Here is a 23,982-nt window from a genome sequence, read left to right as displayed (position 1 = left end):
CATCTCCTTGGTGACGCAGGCTCCGCTGAAATGGGGCCTCGACGATATCCCCTGAGCTGCTGCTTTCCGGAGAATTCCACGGACCCTCCGAGAGGCTGAAATTCAACCACTGCCCCCCCCCCGCCCACCTCCAGGCCCAGCACTTCTCTCCCGCTCGGATTCACATCAGTTATCAATTTGTTTGCATGTCCCCTTTCTCTCTCGCTCTCTCTCTCTCTCTCGAGGCTCCAGATTGTCCGCTCTGACGTAGGCCTCAGGCTTTCGACACCTCCACTCTCTTCCGAACCGACGCTCAGGGCCCGCACGCCCACAACTCCCGAAGTGGCTCCGTCCGGAGAGGTCGGTTTTCCAACGGATTGGAGACTGGTGGGAGAGGTGGAACTGGGAAGGGGACCCCCGGCGAGAGGGTGGGGGAATGGTGGTCCCTGTGTGCCCACATGGTCATTCCCCACGGGCACCGATGGCAAGGCCGAGGGAGTCGGGGTGAGGAATGTCAAGGCCAGCCTGCTTAGCGTCGTTTGGTCAATTTTGGGGTGAGAGGCAGAGTAAAGCTCCCTCTGAACAGTCCCAGCTCCCCCCAGTCAGACACTCCCAGGGACAGGGACAGCACGGGGTTAGATACAGAGTAAAGCTCCCTCTACACTGTCCCCCCCCATCCCAGGGACAGGGACAGCACGGGGTTAGATACAGAGTAAAGCTCCCTCTACACTGTCCCCCCATCCCAGGGACAGGGACAGCACGGGGTTAGATACAGAGTAAAGCTCCCTCTACACTGTCCCCCATCCCAGGGACAGCACGGGGTAAGATACACTGTCCCCCCACATCCCAGGGACAGGGACAGGGACAGCACAGGGTTAGATACAGAGTAAAGTTCCCTCTACATTCTCCCCCCATCCCAGGGAAAGGGACAGCACGGGGTTAGATACAGAGTAAAGCTCCCTCTACACTGTCCCCCCATCCCTGGGACAGGGACAGCACGGGGTTAGATACAGAGTAAAGTTCCCTCTACACTGTTTCCCCCATCCCAGGGACAATACAGCACGGGATTAGATACATAGTAAAGCTCCCTCTACACTGTCCCCCCATCTCAGGGACAGCACGGGGTTAGATACAGAGTAAAGCTCCCTCTACACTGTCCCCCCATCCCAGGGACAGGGACAGCACGGGGGTTAGATACAGAGTAAAGCTCCCTCTACACTGTCCCCCCATCCCAGGGACAGGGACAGCACGGGGTTAGATACAGGGGCAAGCTCCCTCTACACTGTCCCCCCCATCCCAGGGACAGGGACAGCACGGGGGTTAGATACAGAGTAAAGCTCCCTCTACACCGTCCCTTGGTCCCAGATGGAGACCGTGGTCCTGATGTCTGCTGCTGTGATCCTTTTGCGCCCAGGGAATGATGGGATTGATGGTTGACCAGCCCTTGCCTCTCCGCCTTCCCTGGGGAGGGTGCACTGCCCGCACATGGCTCGGGGGTGGGGGGAGTGTGGGAGAGGCGACGACAGAGAGCCGGGGAGGGCCCAGGTTTCTCTGAGGACGGTCCCAATCCTTGGGTGGGGAGTCTGGAGGTGGGCCGGAAGTGGGGGGGGGTGTTGGTCTGGGAGGGGAATCGAACCGGACCTTGGGATCGGGAGGTGGGGGGGGGGGGGAGTGGAAGCTATAAAGAAGGGCTGCGGTTAATTCGGGGACTGAGGCAGGAGGGGGAAACGGGGGGGGGGATCGAAAAGATGGCGACGGGATTCCGATCCAGAAACGCTTTCTGACCCTCGTTTTGTTCGGCCGGGCTGGGGGATTGGGGGGGGGGGGGGGGCGGGGTTTGGGGGGAAGGGAGGAGGGGGGGCGGGCTGTGGGGTGGGGGGAGACGGAGCGGAATCCGCGGGTCCTCACTTGGTGCCTCTGACCTTCTGGTCGTAGGTGCCCTGGCCCTTGTAGGCTGCCACGAAGCCCGTGTGCTCGACCAGGTTCTCGCGGCCGGCCTTGCCTCGACCTTTGCCCTCCTCGTCGAAGCGCTCCTTGTGGGAGCCGGTGAACTTGGAGGGGTCCATCAGGCGATCGACCGCACCTCGCCTGGCCGCTTTCTGGGAGGGAGGACGTGGAGAGAGAGAGAGAGAGAGGCGCCGAGGTTAGCCTTGGGTGGGGATGGGCGGGGTGGGGTTCGATTGGGCAGGGGGAGGAGGAGGTGGGGAGACCGAGAGTCCCCGTTCGCCAGCCCTCGGCCCAATGTCCCTCCAATCCCTTCCCATCCCTGTCCCCATCCACCTTTTCAATGCTGTCATTGTACCAGCCCCCACCCCTTCCTCTGGCAGCTCATTCCACACACGTACCACCCTCTGGGTGAGAAAGTTACCCCTCAGCTCCCTTTCCCCCTCTCACCTTAAACCTACGCCCCTCTAGTTCTGGACTCTCCCCACCCCAGGGGGGAAAAGACCTTGCCTATTTACCCCTATCCACGCCCCCTCATGGTTTTATAAACCAGGTCACCCCTCAGCCTCCGACGCTCCGGGGAAAACAGCCCCAGCCTGTCCAGCCTCTCCCTGTAGCTCAAACCCTCCAACATCCTTGTAAATCTTTCCTGAACCCTTTCACAACATCTTTCCGATAGGAAGGAGACCAGAATTGCACGCGATATTCCAACAGTGGCCCTAACCAACGTCCTGTACAGCCGCAACCTGACCTCCCAACTCCTGTACTCAATACTCTGACCAATAAAGGAAAGCATACCAAATGCCTTCTTCACTATCCTATCTACCTGCGACTCCACTTTCAAGGAGCTATGAACCTGCACTCCAAGGTCTCTTTGTTCAGCAACACTCCCCAGGACCTTACCATGAAGTGTATAAGTCCTGCTAAGGTTCGCTTTCCCAAAATACAGCACCTCACATTTATCGGAATTAAACTCCATCTGCCACTTCTCAGCCCATTGGCCCGTCTGGTCCAGATCCTGGTGTAATCTGAGGTAACCCTCTTCACTGCCCACTACACCCTCCGATTTTGGGGTCATCTGCAAACTTACTAACTGTACCTGTTATACTTGCATCCAAATCATTTATGTAAACGATGAAAAGTAGAGGGCCCAGCACCGATCCTTGTGGCACTCCACTGGTCACAGGCCTCCAGTCTGAAAAACAACCCTCCACCACCACCCTCTGTCTTCTACCTTTGAGCCAGTTCTGTATCCAAATGGCTAGTTCTCCCTGTATTCCATGAGATCTAACCTTGCTAGGAGAAAGTGAGGTCTGCAGATGCTGGAGATCAGAGATGGAAATGTGTTGCTGGAAAAGCGCAGCAGGTCAGGCAGCATCTAGGGAACAGGAGAATCGACGTTTCGGGCATTAGCCCGAAGAAGGACTAATGCCCGAAACGTCGATTCTCCTGTTCCCTAGATGCTGCCTGACCTGCTGCGCTTTTCCAGCAACACATTTCCATATCTAACCTTGCTAACCAGTCTCCCATGGGGAACCTTGTCGAAGGTCTAACTGAAATCCACATAGATCACATCTACTGCACTGCCCTCATCAATCCTCTTCGTTACCTCTTCAAAAACACACCTCCCTCTCGGTTGGTCTTTGGCTGTCCTAGCGTTTGCCTGTCCCGTCCGTCTCTCGTCTCCCTCATCATTGAGAGGGCCTCACCCCGCCCGTGCCCCTCACCTTCCTCCTCACATCTCGCCCCCGCAGCCCGTGAGGACACACATCGCGCTCCCACCACCCCCCAAACCGGGGGTCGGACCGCGGTTGATTGGGTCCTTCCCCCCTCGCCAAAATGGCCTCCCGAGACATTCCTTCCCTCCCTCCCTAACCAGCCACAAGAGGGCGTCGCGCATGGGGGGGTCAAGGGAAGGGGGTTTTCCCCCCCTCACCTCTTCATCCCGCACCGACACCATCCAACCCCACCCGTACCCCACCGCCCTCGCAGCGCAACCAAGATGGAGGGGCGGGGGGGAAGGGGGGAAGCCGCCATCTTGAAATGGCCCAGCCAAAAGGGGATGGTGCCCGTGCGAGATAGGGCGGGGCACTCACAGTAACGCCCACCAGGGCAGGCTCCTTGCCAGCGATCAGAGCGTGGACGGCGTCGACCGATTCCTCCTCGCCCAGCTCCTTGAACCGTTTCGGTGACAGCTCCCTCAGCGCCTGGCAGAACTCGTCGAAGGTAATGACACGGGACGCCTTGGCTCTGAGGGGACAGGAGGAGACACCAGTCAGTGTACAGATATCTCCCTGAGAGAGAGAGAGGGGACTGAGAGACACCAGTCAGTGTACAGATATCTCCCTGAGGGAGAGAGGGGGGACTGAGAGACACCAGTCAGTGTACAGATATCTCCCTGAGAGAGAGAGAGGGGACTGAGAGACACCAGTCAGTGTACAGATATCTCCCTGAGAGAGAGGGGACTGAGAGACACCAGTCAGTGTACAGATATCTCCCTGAGAGAGAGAGAGGGGACTGAGAGACACCAGTCAGTGTACAGATATCTCCCTGAGAGAGAGAGAGGGGACTGAGAGACACCAGTCAGTGTACAGATATCTCCCTGAGAGAGAGAGAGGGGACTGAGAGACACCAGTCAGTGTACAGATATCTCCCTGAGGGAGAGAGGGGACTGAGAGACACCAGTCAGTGTACAGATATCTCCCTGAGGGAGAGAGGGGGGACTGAGAGACACCAGTCAGTGTACAGATATCTCCCTGAGAGAGAGAGAGGGGACTGAGAGACACCATTCAGTGTACAGATATCTCCCTGAGAGAGAGAGGGGGGACTGAGAGACACCAGTCAGTGTACAGGTATCTCCCTGAGAGAGAGGGGACTGAGAGACACCAGTCAGTGTACAGATATCTCCCTGAGAGAGAGAGAGGGGACTGAGAGACACCAGTCAGCGTACAGATATCTCCCTGAGAGAGAGGAGACTGAGAGACACCAGTCAGTGTACAGATATCTCCCTGAGAGAGAGGGGACTGAGAGACACCAGTCAGTGTACAGATATCTCCCTGAGAGAGAGAGAGGGGACTGAGAGACACCAGTCAGTGTACAGATATCTCCCTGAGAGAGAGAGAGAGAGGGGACTGAGAGACACCAGTCAGTGTACAGATATCACCCTGAGAGAGAGAGTGGGGACTGAGAGACACCAGTCAGTGTACAGATATCTCCCTGAGAGAGAGGGGACTGAGAGACACCAGTCAGTGTACAGATATCTCCCTGAGAGAGAGGGGACTGAGAGACACCAGTCAGTGTACAGATATCTCCCTGAGAGAGAGAGTGGGGACTGAGAGACACCAGTCAGTGTACAGGTATCTCCCTGAGAGAGAGGGGACTGAGAGACACCAGTCAGTGTACAGATATCTCCCTGAGAGAGAGGGGACTGAGAGACACCAGTCAGTGTACAGATATCTCCCTGAGGGAGAGAGGGGGGACTGAGAGACACCAGTCAGTGTACAGATATCTCCCTGAGAGAGAGGGGACTGAGAGACACCAGTCAGTGTACAGATATCACCCTGAGAGAGAGAGTGGGGACTGAGAGACACCAGTCAGTGTACAGATATCTCCCTGAGAGAGAGGGGACTGAGAGACACCAGTCAGTGTACAGATATCTCCCTGAGAGAGAGAGTGGGGACTGAGAGACACCAGTCAGTGTACAGGTATCTCCCTGAGAGAGAGGGGACTGAGAGACACCAATCAGTGTACAGATATCTCCCTGAGAGAGAGGGGACTGAGAGACACCAGTCAGTGTACAGATATCTCCCTGAGAGAGAGGGGACTGAGAGACACCAGTCAGTGTACAGATATCTCCCTGAGAGAGAGAGGGGACTGAGAGACACCAGTCACTGTACAGATATCTCCCTGAGAGAGAGGGGACTGAGAAACACCAGTCAGTGTACAGATATCTCCCTGAGAGAGGGGACTGAGAGACACCAGACAGTGTACAGATATCTCCCTGAGAGAGAGAGGGGACTGAGAGACACCAGATAGTGTACAGATATCTCCCTGAGAGAGAGAGGGGACTGAGACACACCAGTCAGTGTACAGATATCTCCCTGAGAGAGAGAGAGGGGACTGAGAGACACCAGTCAGTGTACAGATATCTCCCTGAGAGAGAGAGGGGACTGAGAGACACCAGTCATTGTACAGGTATCACCCTGAGGGAGAGAGAGGGGACTGAGAGACACCAGTCAGTGTACAGATATCTCCCTGAGAGAGAGAGGGGACTGAGAGACACCAGTCAGTGTACAGATATCTCCCTGAGAGAGGGGACTGAGAGACACCAGTCAGTGTACAGATATCTCCCTGAGAGAGAGGGGACTGAGAGACACCAGTTAGTGTACAGATAACCCCCTGAGGGAGAGAGAGAGAGGGGACTGAGAGACACCAGTCAGTGTACAGATATCTCCCTGAGAAAGAGGGGACTGAGAGACACCAGTCAGTGTACAGATATCGCCCTGAGGGAGAGAGAGAGAGGGGACTCAGAGACACCAGTCAGTGTACAGATATTTCCCTGAGAGAGAGGGGACTGAGAGACACCAGTCAGTGTACAGATATCTCCCTGAGAGAGAGAGAGTGGGGACTGAGAGACACCAGTCAGTGTACAGATATCTCCCTGAGGGAGAGAGGCGGGACTGAGAGACCCCAGTCAGTGTACAGATATCTCCCTGAGCGAGAGAGAGAGAGGGGACTGAGAGACACCAGTCAGTGTACAGATATCTCCCTGAGAAAGAGGGGACTGAGAGACACCAGTCAGTGTACAGATATCGCCCTGAGGGAGGGAGAGAGAGGGGACTCAGAGACACCAGTCAGTGTACAGATATTTCCCTGAGAGAGAGGGGACTGAGAGACACCAGTCAGTGTACAGATATCTCCCTGAGAGAGAGAGAGAGTGGGGACTGAGAGACACCAGTCAGTGTACAGATATCTCCCTGAGGGAGAGAGGGGGGACTGAGAGACCCCAGTCAGTGTACAGATATCTCCCTGAGCGAGAGAGAGAGAGGGGACTGAGAGACACCAGTCAGTGTACAGATATCTCCCTGAGGGAGGGAGAGGGGACTGAGAGACACCAGTCAGTTTACAGATATCTCCCTGAGAGAGAGAGAGGGGACTGAGAGACCCCAGTCAGTGTACAGATATCTCCCTGAGAGAGAGAGAGAGGGGACTGAGAGACACCAGTCAGTGTACAGATATCTCCCTGAGGGAGGGAGAGAGGACTGAGAGACACCAGTCAGTGTACAGATATCTCCCTGAGAGGGGACTGAGAGACACCAGTCAGTGTACAGATATCTCCCTGAGAGAGAGAGAGGACTGAGAGACACCAGTCAGTGTACAGATATCTACCTGAGAGAGAGGCGACTGAGAGACACCAGTCAGTGTACAGATATCTCCCTGAGAGAGAGAGAGTGGGGACTGAGAGACACCAGTCAGTGTACAGATATCTCCCTGAGAGAGTGAGGGGGGACTGAGAGACCCCAGTCAGTGTACAGATACCTCCCTGAGAGAGAGAGAGGGAGGGGACTGAGAGACACCAGTCAGTGTACAGATATCTCCCTCAGAGAGAGAGAGGGGACTGAGAGACACCAGTCAGTGTACAGATATCTCCCTGAGGGAGAGGAGACTGAGAGACACCAGTCAGTGTACAGATATCTCCCTGAGAGAGAGAGAGGGGACTGAGAGACACCAGTCAGTGTACAGATATCTCCCTGAGAGAGAGAGAGGGGACTGAGAGACACCAGTCAGTGTACAGATATCTCCCTGAGAGAGAGAGGGGACTGAGAGACACCAGTCAGTGTACAGATATCTCCCTGAGGGAGAGAGAGGGGACTGAGAGACACCAGTCAGTGTACAGATATCACCCTGAGAGAGAGAGAGGGGACTGAGAGACACCAGTCTGTGTACAGATATCTCCCTGAGGGAGAGAGAGGGGACTGAGAGACACCAGTCAGTGTATAGATATCTCCCTGAGAGAGAGAGAGAGAGGGGACTGAGAGACACCAGTCAGTGTACAGATATGTCCCTGAGGGAGGGAGAGAGGACTGAGAGACACCAGTCAGTGTACAGATATCTCCCTGAGAGAGAGGGGACTGAGAGACACAAGTCAGTGTACAGATATCTCCCTGAGAGAGAGAGGGGACTGAGAGACACCAGTCAGTGTATAGATATCTCCCTGAGAGAGAGGGGGGACTGAGAGACACCAGTCAGTGTACAGATATCTCCCTGAGAGAGAGGGGACTGAGAGACACCAGTCAGTGTACAGATATCTCCCTGAGGGAGAGAGGGGGGACTGAGAGACAACAGTCAGTGTACAGATATCTCCCTGAGAGAGAGGGGGGGGACTGAGAGACACCAGTCAATGTACAGATATCTCCCTGAGAGAGAGGGGACTAAGAGACACCAGTCAGTGTACAGATATCCCCCTGAGGGAGAGGGGAGACTGAGAGACACCAGTCAGTCTACAGATATCTCCCTGAGAGAGAGAGGGGACTGAGAGACACCAGTCAGTGTACAGATGTCTCCGAGGGAGAGTGGGGACTGAGAGACACCAGTCAGTGCACAGATATCTCCCTGAGGGAGAGAGAGGGGACTGAGAGACACCAGTCAGTGTACAGATAGCTCCCTGAGGGAGAGAGGGGACTGAGAGACACCAGTCAGTGTACAGATATCTCCCTGAGAGAGAGAGAGGGGACTGAGAGACACCAGTCAGTGTACAGATATCTCCCTGAGAGAGAGGGGACTGAGAGACACCAGTCTGTGTTCAGATATCTCCCTGAGAGAGAGCGGACTGAGAGACACCAGTCAGTGTACAGATATCTCCCTGAGAGAGAGAGGGGACTGAGAGACACCAGTCAGTGTACAGATATCTCCCTGAGAGAGAGAGAGGGGACTGAGAGACACCAGTCAGTGTACAGATATCTCCCTGAGAGAGAGAGGGGACTGAGAGACACCAGTCAGTGTACAGATATCTCCCTAAGAGAGAGAGAGGGGACTGAGAGACACCAGTCAGTGTACAGATATCTCCCTGAGAGAGAGAGGGGACTGAGAGACACCAGTCAGTGTACAGATATCTCCCTGAGTGAGGGAGAGGGGACTGAGAGACACCAGTCAGTGTACAGATATCTCCCTGAGAGGGAGAGGGGACTGAGAGACACCAGTCAGTGTACAGATATCTCCCTGAGAGAGAGAGAGGGGACTGAGAGACACCAGTCAGTGTACAGATATCTCCCTGAGTGAGGGAGAGGGGACTGAGAGACACCAGTCAGTGTACAGATATCTCCCTGAGAGAGAGAGAGAGGGGACTGAGAGACACCAGTCAGTGTACAGATATCTCCCTGAGAGAGGGGGGACTGAGAGACACCAGTCAGTGTACAGATATCTCCCTGAGAGAGAGAGGGGGGACTGAGAGACACCAGTCAGTGTACAGATATCTCCCTGAGAGAGAGAGAGGGGACTGAGAGACACCAGTCAGTGTACAGATATCTCCCTGAGAGAGAGAGGGGGGACTGAGAGGCACCAGTCAGTGTACAGATATCTCCCTGAGGGAGAGAGAGGGGACTGAGAGACACCAGTCAGTGTACAGATATCTCCCTGAGGGAGAGAGAGGGGACTGAGAGACACCAGTCAGTGTACAGATATCTCCCTGAGGGAGAGAGAGGGGACTGAGAGACACCAGTCTGTGTACAGATATCACCCTGAGAGAGAGAGTGGACTGAGAGACACCAGTCAGTGTACAGATATCTCCCTGAGAGAGAGAGAGAGGGGACTGAGAGACACCAGTCAGTGTACAGATATCTCCCTGAGGGAGAGGGGACTGAGAGACACCAGTCCGTGGACAGATATCTCCCTGAGAGATAGAGGGGACTGAGAGACACCAGTCAGTGTACAGATATCTCCCTGAGAGAGAGAGGGGGGTCTGAGAGACACCAGTCAGTGTATAGATATCTCCCTGAGAGAGAGAGAGAGAGGGGACTGAGAGACACCAGTCAGTGTACAGATATCTCCCTGAGGGAGGGAGAGAGGACTGAGAGACACCAGTCAGTGTACAGATATCTCCCTGAGAGAGAGGGGACTGAGAGACACAAGTCAGTGTACAGATATCTCCCTGAGAGAGAGGGGGGACTGAGAGACACCAGTCAGTGTATAGATATCCCCCTGAGGGAGAGGGGAGACTGAGAGACACCAGTCAGTGTACAGATATCTCCCTGAGGGAGAGAGAGGATACTGAGAGACACCAGTCAGTGTACAGATATCTCCCTGAGAGAGAGGGGACTGAGAGACACCAGTCAGTGTACAGATATCTCCCTGAGGGAGAGAGGGGGGACTGAGAGACAACAGTCAGTGTACAGATATCTCCCTGAGAGAGAGAGAGGGGACTGAGAGACACCAGTCAATGTACAGATATCTCCCTGAGAGAGAGGGGACTAAGAGACACCAGTCAGTGTACAGATATCCCCCTGAGGGAGAGGGGAGACTGAGAGACACCAGTCAGTGTATAGATATCCCCCTGAGGGAGAGGGGAGACTGAGAGACACCAGTCAGTGTACAGATATCTCCCTGAGGGAGAGAGAGGGGACTGAGAGACACCAGTCAGTGTACAGATATCTCCCTGAGAGAGAGGGGACTGAGAGACACCAGTCAGTGTACAGATATCTCCCTGAGAGAGAGAGAGGGGACTGAGAGACACCAGTCAGTGTACAGATATCTCCCTGAGAGAGAGAGGGGACTGAGAGACACCAGTCAGTGTACAGATATCTCCCTGAGTGAGGGAGAGGGGACTGAGAGACACCAGTCAGTGTACAGATATCTCCCTGAGAGGGAGAGGGGACTGAGAGACACCAGTCAGTGTACAGATATCTCCCTGAGAGAGAGAGAGGGGACTGAGAGACACCAGTCAGTGTACAGATATCTCCCTGAGTGAGGGAGAGGGGACTGAGAGACACCAGTCAGTGTACAGATATCTCCCTGAGAGAGAGAGAGAGGGGACTGAGAGACACCAGTCAGTGTACAGATATCTCCCTGAGAGAGAGAGAGGGGACTGAGAGGCACCAGTCAGTGTACAGATATCTCCCTGAGGGAGAGAGAGGGGACTGAGAGGCACCAGTCAGTGTACAGATATCTCCCTGAGGGAGAGAGAGGGGACTGAGAGACACCAGTCAGTGTACAGATATCTCCCTGAGGGAGAGAGAGGGGACTGAGAGACACCAGTCAGTGTACAGATATCTCCCTGAGGGAGAGAGAGGGGACTGAGAGACACCAGTCAGTGTACAGATAGCTCCCTGAGGGAGAGAGGGGACTGAGAGACACCAGTCAGTGTACAGATATCTCCCTGAGAGAGAGAGAGGGGACTGAGAGACACCAGTCAGTGTACAGATATCTCCCTGAGAGAGAGGGGACTGAGAGACACCAGTCTGTGTTCAGATATCTCCCTGAGAGAGAGCGGACTGAGAGACACCAGTCAGTGTACAGATATCTCCCTGAGAGAGAGAGGGGACTGAAAGACACCAGTCAGTGTACAGATATCTCCCTGAGAGAGAGAGAGGGGACTGAGAGACACCAGTCAGTGTACAGATATCTCCCTGAGAGAGAGAGGGGACTGAGAGACACCAGTCAGTGTACAGATATCTCCCTGAGAGAGAGAGAGGGGACTGAGAGACACCAGTCAGTGTACAGATATCTCCCTGAGAGAGAGAGGGGACTGAGAGACACCAGTCAGTGTACAGATATCTCCCTGAGTGAGGGAGAGGGGACTGAGAGACACCAGTCAGTGTACAGATATCTCCCTGAGAGGGAGAGGGGACTGAGAGACACCAGTCAGTGTACAGATATCTCCCTGAGAGAGAGAGAGAGAGGGGACTGAGAGACACCAGTCAGTGTACAGATATCTCCCTGAGTGAGGGAGAGGGGACTGAGAGACACCAGTCAGTGTACAGATATCTCCCTGAGAGAGAGAGAGAGGGGACTGAGAGACACCAGTCAGTGTGCAGATATCTCCCTGAGAGAGAGGGGACTGAGAGACACCAGTCAGTGTACAGATATCTCCCTGAGAGAGAGAGAGAGAGGGGACTGAGAGACACCAGTCAGTGTACAGATATCTCCCTGAGTGAGGGAGAGGGGACTGAGAGACACCAGTCAGTGTACAGATATCTCCCTGAGAGAGAGAGAGAGGGGACTGAGAGACACCAGTCAGTGTACAGATATCTCCCTGAGAGAGAGGGGACTGAGAGACACCAGTCAGTGTACAGATATCTCCCTGAGAGAGAGAGAGAGAGGGGACTGAGAGACACCAGTCAGTGTACAGATATCTCCCTGAGTGAGGGAGAGGGGACTGAGAGACACCAGTCAGTGTACAGATATCTCCCTGAGAGAGAGAGAGAGGGGACTGAGAGACACCAGTCATTGTACAGATATCTCCCTGAGAGAGAGAGGGGGGACTGAGAGACACCAGTCAGTGTACAGATATCTCCCTGAGAGAGAGAGAGGGGACTGAGAGACACCAGTCAGTGTACAGATATCTCCCTGAGAGAGAGAGTTGGGACTGAGAGGCACCAGTCAGTGTACAGATATCTCCCTGAGGGAGAGAGAGGGGACTGAGAGACACCAGTCAGTGTACAGATATCTCCCTGAGGGAGAGAGAGGGGACTGAGAGACACCAGTCAGTGTACAGATATCTCCCTGAGGGAGAGAGAGGGGACTGAGAGACACCAGTCTGTGTACAGATATCACCCTGAGAGAGAGAGTGGACTGAGAGACACCAGTCAGTGTACAGATATCTCCCTGAGAGAGAGTGAGAGGGGACTGAGAGACACCAGTCAGTGTACAGATATCTCCCTGAGGGAGAGGGGACTGAGAGACACCAGTCCGTGTACAGATATCTCCCTGAGAGATAGAGGGGACTGAGAGACACCAGTCAGTGTACAGATATCTCCCTGAGAGAGAGAGGGGGGTCTGAGAGACACCAGTCAGTGTACAGATAGCTCCCTGAGGGAGAGAGAGGGGACTGAGAGACACCAGTCAGTGTACAGATATCACCCTGAGAGAGAGAGGGGACTGAGAGACACCAGTCAGTGTACAGATATCTCCCTGAGGGAGAGAGAGGGGACTGAGAGACACCAGTCAGTGTACAGATATCTCCCTGAGGGAGAGGGGACTGAGAGACACCAGTCAGTGTACAGATATCTCCCTGAGAGAGAGGGGACTGAGAGACACCAGTCAGTGTACAGATATCTCCCTGAGAGAGAGGGGACTGAGAGACACCAGTCAGTGTACAGATATCTCCCTGAGAGATAGAGGGGACTCAGAGACACTAGTCAGTGTACAGATATCTCCCTGAGAGATAGAGGGGACTCAGAGACACCAGTCAGTGTACAGATATCTCCCTGAGAGAGAGAGGGGACTGAGAGACACCAGTCATTGTACAGGTATCACCCTGAGGGAGAGAGAGGGGACTGAGAGACACCAGTCAGTGTACAGATATCTCCCTGAGAGAGAGAGGGGACTGAGAGACACCAGTCAGTGTACAGATATCTCCCTGAGAGAGAGAGGGGACTGAGAGACACCAGTCAGTGTACAGATATCTCCCTGAGAGAGAGAGAGGGGACTGAGAGACACCAGTCAGTGTACAGATATCTCCCTGAGAGAGAGAGGCGACTGAGAGACACCAGTTAGTGTACAGATATCTCCCTGAGAGAGAGAGGGGACTGAGAAACACCAGTCAGTGTACAGATATCTCCCTGAGAGAGAGAGAGGGGACTGAGAGACACCAGTCAGTGTACAGATATCTCCCTGAGAGAGAGAGGGGGGACTGAGAGACTCCAGTCAGTGTACAGATATCTCCCTGAGAGAGAGGGGACTGAGAGACACCAGTCAGTGTACAGATATCTCCCTGAGGGAGAGGGGACTGAGAGACACCAGTCAGTGTACAGATATCTCCCTGAGAGAGATAGAGGGGACTGAGAGACACCAGTCCGTGTACAGATATCTCCCTGAGAGAGAGAGGACTGAGAGACACCAGTCAGTGTACAGATATCTCCCTGAGAGAGAGAGAGGGGACTGAGAGACACCAGTCAGTGTACAGATATCTCCCTGAGAGAGGGGACTGAGAGACACCAGTCAGTGTACAGATATCTCCCTGAGGGAGAGAGAGGGGACTGCGAGACTCCAGTCAGTGTACAGATATCTCCCTGAGAGAGGGGACTGAGAGACACCAGTCAGTGTACAGATATCTCCCTGAGAGAGAGGGGACTGAGAGACACCAGTCAGTGTACAGATATCTCCCTGAGAGAGAGAGAGAGGGGACTGAGAGACACCAGTCAGTGTACAGATATCGCCCTGAGGGAGAGAGAGAGAGGGGACTCAGAGACACCAGTCAGTGTACAGATATCTCCCTGAGAGAGAGGGGACTGAGAGACACCAGTCAGTGTACAGATATCTCCCTGAGAGAGAGAGAGTGGGGACTGAGAGACACCAGTCAGTGTACAGATATCTCCCTGAGGGAGAGAGGGGGGACTGAGAGACCCCAGTCAGTGTACAGATATCTCCCTGAGCGAGAGAGAGAGAGGGGACTGAGAGACACCAGTCAGTGTACAGATATCTCCCTGAGAGAGAGAGAGGGGACTGAGAGACCCCAGTCAGTGTACAGATATCTCCCTGAGGGAGAGAGAGAGGGGACTGAGAGACACCAGTCAGTGTACAGATATCTCCCTGAGGGAGGGAGAGAGGACTGAGAGACACCAGTCAGTGTACAGATATCTCCCTGAGAGAGAGGGGACTGAGAGACACCAGTCAGTGTACAGATATCTCCCTGAGAGAGAGAGAGGACTGAGAGACACCAGTCAGTGTACAGATATCTACCTGAGAGAGAGAGGCGACTGAGAGACACCAGTCAGTGTACAGATATCTCCCTGAGAGAGAGAGTGGGGACTGAGAGACACCAGTCAGTGTACAGATATCTCCCTGAGAGAGAGAGGGGGGACTGAGAGACCCCAGTCAGTGTACAGATATCTCCCTGAGAGAGAGAGAGGGAGGGGACTGAGAGACACCAGTCAGTGTACAGATATCTCCCTCAGAGAGAGAGAGGGGACTGAGAGACACCAGTCAGTGTACAGATATCTCCCTGAGGGAGAGGAGACTGAGAGACACCAGTCAGTGTACAGATATCTCCCTGAGAGAGAGAGAGGGGACTGAGAGACACCAGTCAGTGTACAGATATCTCCCTGAGAGAGAGAGAGGGGACTGAGAGACACCAGTCAGTGTACAGATATCTCCCTGAGAGGGAGAGGGGACTGAGAGACACCAGTCTGTGTACAGATATCTCCCTGTGAGAGAGAGAGAGAGAGGGGACTGAGAGACACCAGTCAGTGTACAGATATCTCCCTGAGTGAGGGAGAGGGAACTGAGAGACACCAGTCAGTTTACAGATATCTCCCTGAGAGAGAGAGAGAGGGGACTGAGAGACACCAGTCAGTGTACAGATATCTCCCTGAGAGAGGGGGGACTGAGAGACACCAGTCAGTGTACAGATATCTCCCTGAGAGAGAGAGGGGGGACTGAGAGACACCAGTCAGTGTACAGATATCTCCCAGAGAGAGAGAGGGGACTGAGAGACACCAGTCAGTGTACAGATATCTCCCTGAGAGAGAGAGAGGGGACTGAGTGACACCAGTCAGTGTACAGATATCTCCCTGAGAGAGAGGGGGGGGACTGAGAGACACCAGTCAGTGTACAGATATCTCCCTGAGAGCGAGAGAGGGGACTGAGAGACACCAGTCAGTGTACAGATATCTCCCTGAGAGAGAGAGTTGGGACTGAGAGGCACCAGTCAGTGTACAGATATCTCCCTGAGGGAGAGAGAGGGGACTGAGAGAAACCAGACAGTGTACAGATATCTCCCTGAGAGAGAGAGAGGGGGGACTGAGAAACACCAGTCAGTGTACAGATATCTCCCTGAGGGAGAGAGAGGGGACTGAGAAACACCAGTCAGTGTACAGATATCTCCCTGAGAGAGAGGGGACTGAGAGACACCAGTCAGTGTACAGATATCTCGCTGAGCGAGAGAGTTGGGACTGAGAGACACCAGTCAGTGTACAGATATCTCCCTGAGGGAGAGAGAGGGGACTGAGAGACACCAGTCTGTGTACAGATATCACCCTGAGAGAGAGAGTGGACTGAGAGACACCAGTCAGTGTACAGATATCTCCCTGACAGAGAGAGAGAGAGGGGACTGAGAGACACCAGTCCGTGTACAGATATCTCCCTGAGAGAGAGAGAGAGGGGACTGAGAGACACCAGTCAGTGTACAGATATCTCCCTGAGGGAGAGGGGACTGAGACACACCAGTCCGTGTACAGATATCTCCCTGAGAGAGAGAGAGAGGGGACTGAGAAAAACCAGTCAGTGTACAGATATCTCCCTGAGGGAGAGAGAGGGGACTGAGAAACACCAGTCAGTGTACAGATATCTCCCTGAGAGAGAGGGGACTGAGAGACACCAGTCAGTGTACAGATATCTCCCTGAGAGAGAGAGTTGGGACTGAGAGACACCAGTCAGTGTACAGATATCTCCCTGAGGGAGAGAGAGGGGACTGAGGGACACCAGTCTGTGTACAGATATCACCCTGAGAGAGAGAGTGGACTGAGAGACACCAGTCAGTGTACAGATATCTCCCTGAGAGGGAGAGTTGGGACTGAGAGGCACCAGTCAGTGTACAGATATCTCCCTGAGGGAGAGAGAGGGGACTGAGAGACACCAGTCAGTGTACAGATATCTCCCTGAGTGAGGGAGAGGGGACTGAGAGACACCAGTCAGTGTACAGATATCTCCCTGAGAGGGAGAGGGGACTGAGAGACACCAGTCAGTGTACAGATATCTCCCTGGGAGAGAGAGAGAGAGAGAGAGAGGGGACTGAGAGACACCAGTCAGTGTACAGATATCTCCCTGAGGGAGAGGGGACTGAGAGACACCAGTCCGTGTACAGATATCTCCCTGAGAGATAGAGGGGACTCAGAGACACTAGTCAGTGTACAGATATCTCCCTGAGAGAGAGAGGGGGGTCTGAGAGACACCAGTCAGTGTACAGATAGCTCCCTGAGGGAGAGAGAGGGGACTGAGAGACACCAGTCAGTGTACAGATATCACCCTGAGAGAGAGAGGGGACTGAGAGACACCAGTCAGTGTACAGATATCTCCCTGAGAGAGAGAGGGGACTGAGAGACACGAGTCAGTGTACAGATATATCCCTGAGAGAGAGAGAGGGGACTGTGAGACACCAGTCAGTATACAGATATCTCCCTTAGAGAGAGAGAGAGGGGACTGAGAGACACCAGTCAGTGTACAGATATCTCCCTGAGAGAGGGTGAACTGAGAGACACCAGTCAGTGTACAGATATCTCCCTGAGAGAGAGAGAGGGGGGACTGAGAGACACCAGTCAGTGTACAGATATCTCCCTGAGAGAGAGAGGGGGGACTGAGAGACACCAGTCAGTGCACAGATATCTCCCTGAGAGAGAGAGAGGGGACTGAGAGACACCAGTCAGTGTACAGATATCTCCCTGAGAGGGAGAGTTGGGACTGAGAGGCACCAGTCAGTGTACAGATACCTCCCTGAGGGAGAGAGAGGGGACTGAGAGACACCAGTCAGTGTACAGATATCTGCCTGAGTGAGGGAGAGGGGACTGAGAGACACCAGTCAGTGTACAGATATCTCCCTGAGAGGGAGAGGGGACTGAGAGACACCAGTCAGTGTACAGATATCTCCCTGAGAGAGAGGGGACTGAGAGACACCAGTCAGTGAACAGATATCTCCCTGAGAGAGAGAGAGAGGGGACTGAGAGACACCAGTCAGTGTACAGCTATCTCCCTGAGAGAGGGGGGACTGAGAGACACCAGTCAGTGTACAGATATCTCCCTGAGAGAGAGAGGGGGGACTGAGAGACACCAGTCAGTGTACAGATATCTCCCTGAGAGAGAGAGAGGGGACTGAGAGACACCAGTCAGTGTACAGATATCTCCCTGAGAGAGAGAGTTGGGACTGAGAGGCACCAGTCAGTGTACAGATATCTCCCTGAGGGAGAGAGAGAAGGGACTGAGAGACACCAGTCAGTGTACAGATATCTCCCTGAGGGAGAGATAGGGGACTGAGAGACACCAGTCAGTGTACAGATATCTCCCTGAGGGAGAGAGAGGGGACTGAGAGACACCAGTCTGTGTACAGATATCACCCTGAGAGAGAGAGTGGACTGAGAGACACCAGTCAGTGTACAGATATCTCCCTGAGAGAGAGAGAGAGGGGACTGAGAGACACCAGTCAGTGTACAGATATCTCCCTGAGGGAGAGAGAGGGGACTGAGAAACACCAGTCAGTGTACAGATATCTCCCTGAGAGAGAGGGGACTGAGAGACACCAGTCAGTGTACAGATATCTCCCTGAGAGAGAGAGTTGGGACTGAGAGACACCAGTCAGTGTACAGATATCTCCCTGAGGGAGAGAGAGGGGACTGAGGGACACCAGTCTGTGTACAGATATCACCCTGAGAGAGAGAGTGGACTGAGAGACACCAGTCAGTGTACAGATATCTCCCTGAGAGGGAGAGTTGGGACTGAGAGGCACCAGTCAGTGTACAGATATCTCCCTGAGGGAGAGAGAGGGGACTGAGAGACACCAGTCAGTGTACAGATATCTCCCTGAGTGAGGGAGAGGGGACTGAGAGACACCAGTCAGTGTACAGATATCTCCCTGAGAGGGAGAGGGGACTGAGAGACACCAGTCAGTGTACAGATATCTCCCTGGGAGAGAGAGAGAGAGAGAGAGGGGACTGAGAGACACCAGTCAGTGTACAGATATCTCCCTGAGGGAGAGGGGACTGAGAGACACCAGTCCGTGTACAGATATCTCCCTGAGAGATAGAGGGGACTCAGAGACACTAGTCAGTGTACAGATATCTCCCTGAGAGAGAGAGGGGGGTCTGAGAGACACCAGTCAGTGTACAGATAGCTCCCTGAGGGAGAGAGAGGGGACTGAGAGACACCAGTCAGTGTACAGATATCACCCTGAGAGAGAGAGGGGACTGAGAGACACCAGTCAGTGTACAGATATCTCCCTGAGAGAGAGAGGGGACTGAGAGACACCAGTCAGTGTACAGATATATCCCTGAGAGAGAGAGAGGGGACTGTGAGACACCAGTCAGTATACAGATATCTCCCTTAGAGAGAGAGAGAGGGGACTGAGAGACACCAGTCAGTGTACAGATATCTCCCTGAGAGAGGGTGAACTGAGAGACACCAGTCAGTGTACAGATATCTCCCTGAGAGAGAGAGAGGGGGGACTGAGAGACACCAGTCAGTGTACAGATATCTCCCTGAGAGAGAGAGGGGGGACTGAGAGACACCAGTCAGTGCACAGATATCTCCCTGAGAGAGAGAGAGGGGACTGAGAGACACCAGTCAGTGTACAGATATCTCCCTGAGAGGGAGAGTTGGGACTGAGAGGCACCAGTCAGTGTACAGATATCTCCCTGAGGGAGAGAGAGGGGACTGAGAGACACGAGTCAGTGTACAGATATCTGCCTGAGTGAGGGAGAGGGGACTGAGAGACACCAGTCAGTGTACAGATATCTCCCTGAGAGGGAGAGGGGACTGAGAGACACCAGTCAGTGTACAGATATCTCCCTGAGAGAGAGGGGACTGAGAGACACCAGTCAGTGAACAGATATCTCCCTGAGAGAGAGAGAGAGGGGACTGAGAGACACCAGTCAGTGTACAGCTATCTCCCTGAGAGAGGGGGGACTGAGAGACACCAGTCAGTGTACAGATATCTCCCTGAGAGAGAGAGGGGGGACTGAGAGACACCAGTCAGTGTACAGATATCTCCCTGAGAGAGAGAGAGGGGACTGAGAGACACCAGTCAGTGTACAGATAGCTCCCTGAGAGAGAGAGTTGGGACTGAGAGGCACCAGTCAGTGTACAGATATCTCCCTGAGGGAGAGAGAGAAGGGACTGAGAGACACCAGTCAGTGTACAGATATCTCCCTGAGGGAGAGATAGGGGACTGAGAGACACCAGTCAGTGTACAGATATCTCCCTGAGAGAGAGAGTTGGGACTGAGAGGCACCAGTCAGTGTACAGATATCTCCCTGAGGGAGAGAGAGAAGGGACTGAGAGACACCAGTCAGTGTACAGATATCTCCCTGAGGGAGAGAGAGAAGGGACTGAGAGACACCAGTCAGTGTACAGATATCTCCCTGAGGGAGAGAGAGGGGACTGAGAGACACCAGTCAGTGTACAGATATCACCCTGAGAGAGAGAGAGAGGGGACTGAGAGACACCAGTCAGTGTACAGATATCTCCCTGAGGGAGAGGGGACTGAGAGACACCAGTCCGTGTACAGATATCTCCCTGAGAGATAGAGGGGACTGATAGACACCAGTCAGTGTACAGATATCTCCCTGAGAGAGAGAGCGGGGTCTGAGAGACACCAGTCAGTGTACAGATAGCTCCCTGAGGGAGAGAGAGGGGACTGAGAGACACCAGTCAGTGTACAGATATCACCCTGAGAGAGAGAGGGGACTGAGAGACACCAGTCAGTGTACAGATATCTCCCTGAGGGAGAGAGAGGGGACTGAGAGACACCAGTCAGTGTACAGATATCTCCCTGAGGGTGAGGGGACTGAGAGACAACAGTCCGTGTACAGATATCTCCCTGAGAGATAGAGGGGACTCAGAGACACCAGTCAGTGTACAGATATCTCCCTGAGAGAGAGAGGGGGGTCTGAGAGACACCAGTCAGTGTACAGATAGCTCCCTGAGGGAGAAAGAGGGGACTGAGAGACACCAGTCAGTGTTCAGATATCACCCTGAGAGAGAGAGGGGACTGAGAGACACCAGTCAGTGTACAGATATCTCCCAGAGGGAGAGAGAGGGGACTGAGAGACACTAGTCAGTGTACAGATATCTCCCTGATAGAGAGAGAGGGGACTGAGAGACACCAGTCAGTATACAGATATCTCCCTTAGAGAGAGAGAGAGGGGACTGAGAGACACCAGTCAGTGTACAGATATCTCCCTGAGTGAGGGAGAGGGGACTGAGAGACACCAGTCAGTGTACAGATATCTCCCTGAGAGGGAGAGGGGACTGAGAGACACCAGTCTGTGTACAGATATCTCCCTGTGAGAGAGAGAGAGAGAGGGGACTGAGAGACACCAGTCAGTGTACAGATATCTCCCTGAGTGAGGGAGAGGGGACTGAGAGACACCAGTCAGTGTACAGATATCTCCCTGAGAGAGAGAGAGAGGGGACTGAGAGACACCAGTCAGTGTACAGATATCTCCCTGAGAGAGGGGGGACTGAGAGACACCAGTCAGTGTACAGATATCTCCCTGAGAGAGAGAGGGGGGACTGAGAGACACCATTCAGTGTACAGATATCTCCCAGAGAGAGAGAGGGGACTGAGAGACACCAGTCAGTGTACAGATATCTCCCTGAGAGAGAGAGAGGGGACTGAGAGACACCAGTCAGTGTACAGATATCTCCCTGAGAGAGAGAGAGGGGACTGAGAGACACCAGTCAGTGTACAGATATCTCCCTGAGAGAGAGAGTTGGGACTGAGAGGCACCAGTCAGTGTACAGATATCTCCCTGAGGGAGAGAGAGGGGACTGAGAGAAACCAGTCAGTGTACAGATATCTCCCTGAGAGAGAGAGAGAGGGGACTGAGAAACACCAGTCAGTGTACAGATATCTCCCTGAGGGAGAGAGAGGGGACTGAGAAACACCAGTCAGTGTACAGATATCTCCCTGAGAGAGAGGGGACTGAGAGACACCAGTCAGTGTACAGATATCTCGCTGAGAGAGAGAGTTGGGACTGAGAGACACCAGTCAGTGTACAGATATCTCCCTGAGGGAGAGAGAGGGGACTGAGAGACACCAGTCTGTGTACAGATATCACCCTGAGAGAGAGAGTGGACTGAGAGACACCAGTCAGTGTACAGATATCTCCCTGACAGAGAGAGAGAGGACTGAGAGACACCAGTCAGTGTACAGATATCTCCCTGAGGGAGAGAGGGGACTGAGAGACACCAGTCAGTGTACAGATATCTCCCTGAGAGAGAGGGGACTGAGAGACACCAGTCTGTGTACAGATATCACCCTGAGAGAGAGAGTGGACTGAGAGACACCAGTCAGTGTACAGATATCTCCCTGACAGAGAGAGAGAGGACTGAGAGACACCAGTCAGTGTACAGATATCTCCCTGAGAGAGAGGGGACTGAGAGACACCAGTCAGTGTACAGATATCTCCCTGAGAGAGAGAGAGGGGACTGAGAGACACCAGTCAGTGTACAGATATCTCCCTGAGGGAGAGGGGACTGAGACACACCAGTCCGTGTACAGATATCTCCCTGAGAGAGAGAGAGAGGGGACTGAGAAAAACCAGTCAGTGTACAGATATCTCCCTGAGGGAGAGAGAGGGGACTGAGAAACACCAGTCAGTGTACAGATATCTCCCTGAGAGAGAGGGGACTGATAGACACCAGTCAGTGTACAGATATCTCCCTGAGAGAGAGAGTTGGGACTGAGAGACACCAGTCAGTGTACAGATATCTCCCTGAGGGAGAGAGAGGGGACTGAGGGACACCAGTCTGTGTACAGATATCAACCTGAGAGAGAGAGTGGACTGAGAGACACCAGTCAGTGTACAGATATCTCCCTGAGAGGGAGAGTTGGGACTGAGAGGCACCAGTCAGTGTACAGATATCTCCCTGAGGGAGAGAGAGGGGACTGAGAGACACCAGTCAGTGTACAGATATCTCCCTGAGTGAGGGAGAGGGGACTGAGAGACACCAGTCAGTGTACAGATATCTCCCTGAGAGGGAGAGGGGACTGAGAGACACCAGTCAGTGTACAGATATCTCCCTGAGAGAGAGGGGACTGAGAGACACCAGTCAGTGTACAGATATCTCCCTGAGAGAGAGAGAGAGAGAGAGAGGGGACTGAGAGACACCAGTCAGTGTACAGATATCTCCCTGAGGGAGACGGGACTGAGAGACACCAGTCCGTGTACAGATATCTCCCTGAGAGATAGAGGGGACTCAGAGACACTAGTCAGTGTACAGATATCTCCCTGAGAGAGAGAGGGGGGTCTGAGAGACACCAGTCAGTGTACAGATAGCTCCCTGAGGGAGAGAGAGGGGACTGAGAGACACCAGTCAGTGTACAGATATCACCCTGAGAGAGAGAGGGGACTGAGAGACACCAGTCAGTGTACAGATATCTCCCTGAGAGAGAGAGGGGACTGAGAGACACGAGTCAGTGTACAGATATCTCCCTGAGAGAGAGGGGACTGAGAGACACCAGTCAGTGTACAGATATATCCCTGAGTGAGAGAGAGGGGACTGAGAGACACCAGTCAGTATACAGATATCTCCCTTAGAGAGAGAGAGAGGGGACTGAGAGACACCAGTCAGTGTACAGATATCTCCCTGAGAGAGGGTGAACTGAGAGACACCAGTCAGTGTACAGATATCTCCCTGAGAGAGAGAGGGGGGACTGAGAGACACTAGTCAGTGTACAGATATCTCCCTGAGAGAGAGAGGGTGGACTGAGAGACACCAGTCAGTGCACAGATATCTCCCTGAGAGAGAGAGGGGACTGAGAGACACCAGTCAGTGTACAGATATCTCCCTGAGAGGGAGAGTTGGGACTGAGAGGCACCAGTCAGTGTACAGATATCTCCCTGAGGGAGAGAGAGGGGACTGAGAGACACCAATCAGTGTACAGATATCTCCCTGAGTGAGGGAGAGGGGACTGAGAGACACCAGTCAGTGTACAGATATCTCCCTGAGAGGGAGAGGGGACTGAGAGACACCAGTCAGTGTACAGATATCTCCCTGGGAGAGAGAGAGAGAGAGAGAGAGAGAGGGGACTGAGAGTCACCAGTCAGTGTACAGATATCTCCCTGAGTGAGGGAGAGGGGACTGAGAGACACCAGTCAGTGTACAGATATCTCCCTGAGAGAGAGAGAGAGGGGA

At 53.7% G+C, this 23,982-nt stretch overlaps 1 protein-coding gene across 1 annotated transcript in view; it reads right to left on the bottom strand.

Moving 5' to 3' along the window:
- Positions 1–1,805: 1,805 nt before the first annotated feature.
- LOC148133790 (tubulin polymerization-promoting protein family member 3-like) overlaps positions 1,806–23,982 on the bottom strand; it is a 116,028-nt gene continuing 93,851 nt past the window's right edge. The window contains exons 2-3 of the mRNA XM_087985747.1: positions 4,020–4,173; positions 1,806–2,078 (exon numbers count right to left, since the gene is read on the bottom strand). Coding sequence (XP_087841873.1) covers positions 1,884–2,078; positions 4,020–4,173 — 349 coding nt within the window. The 3' untranslated portion in view covers positions 1,806–1,883. The remainder of the gene's footprint in view (positions 2,079–4,019; positions 4,174–23,982) is intronic.

This window comes from Chiloscyllium plagiosum, unplaced genomic scaffold (assembly GCF_037043375.1).
Source record: "Chiloscyllium plagiosum isolate Xiang-an unplaced genomic scaffold, Cpla_swu_hap1 HiC_scaffold_208, whole genome shotgun sequence".
NCBI lineage: Eukaryota > Metazoa > Chordata > Chondrichthyes > Orectolobiformes > Hemiscylliidae > Chiloscyllium > Chiloscyllium plagiosum.
Note: the sequence above shows the minus strand (reverse complement) of the source record. Positions and strands in the feature narration are given on the sequence as shown.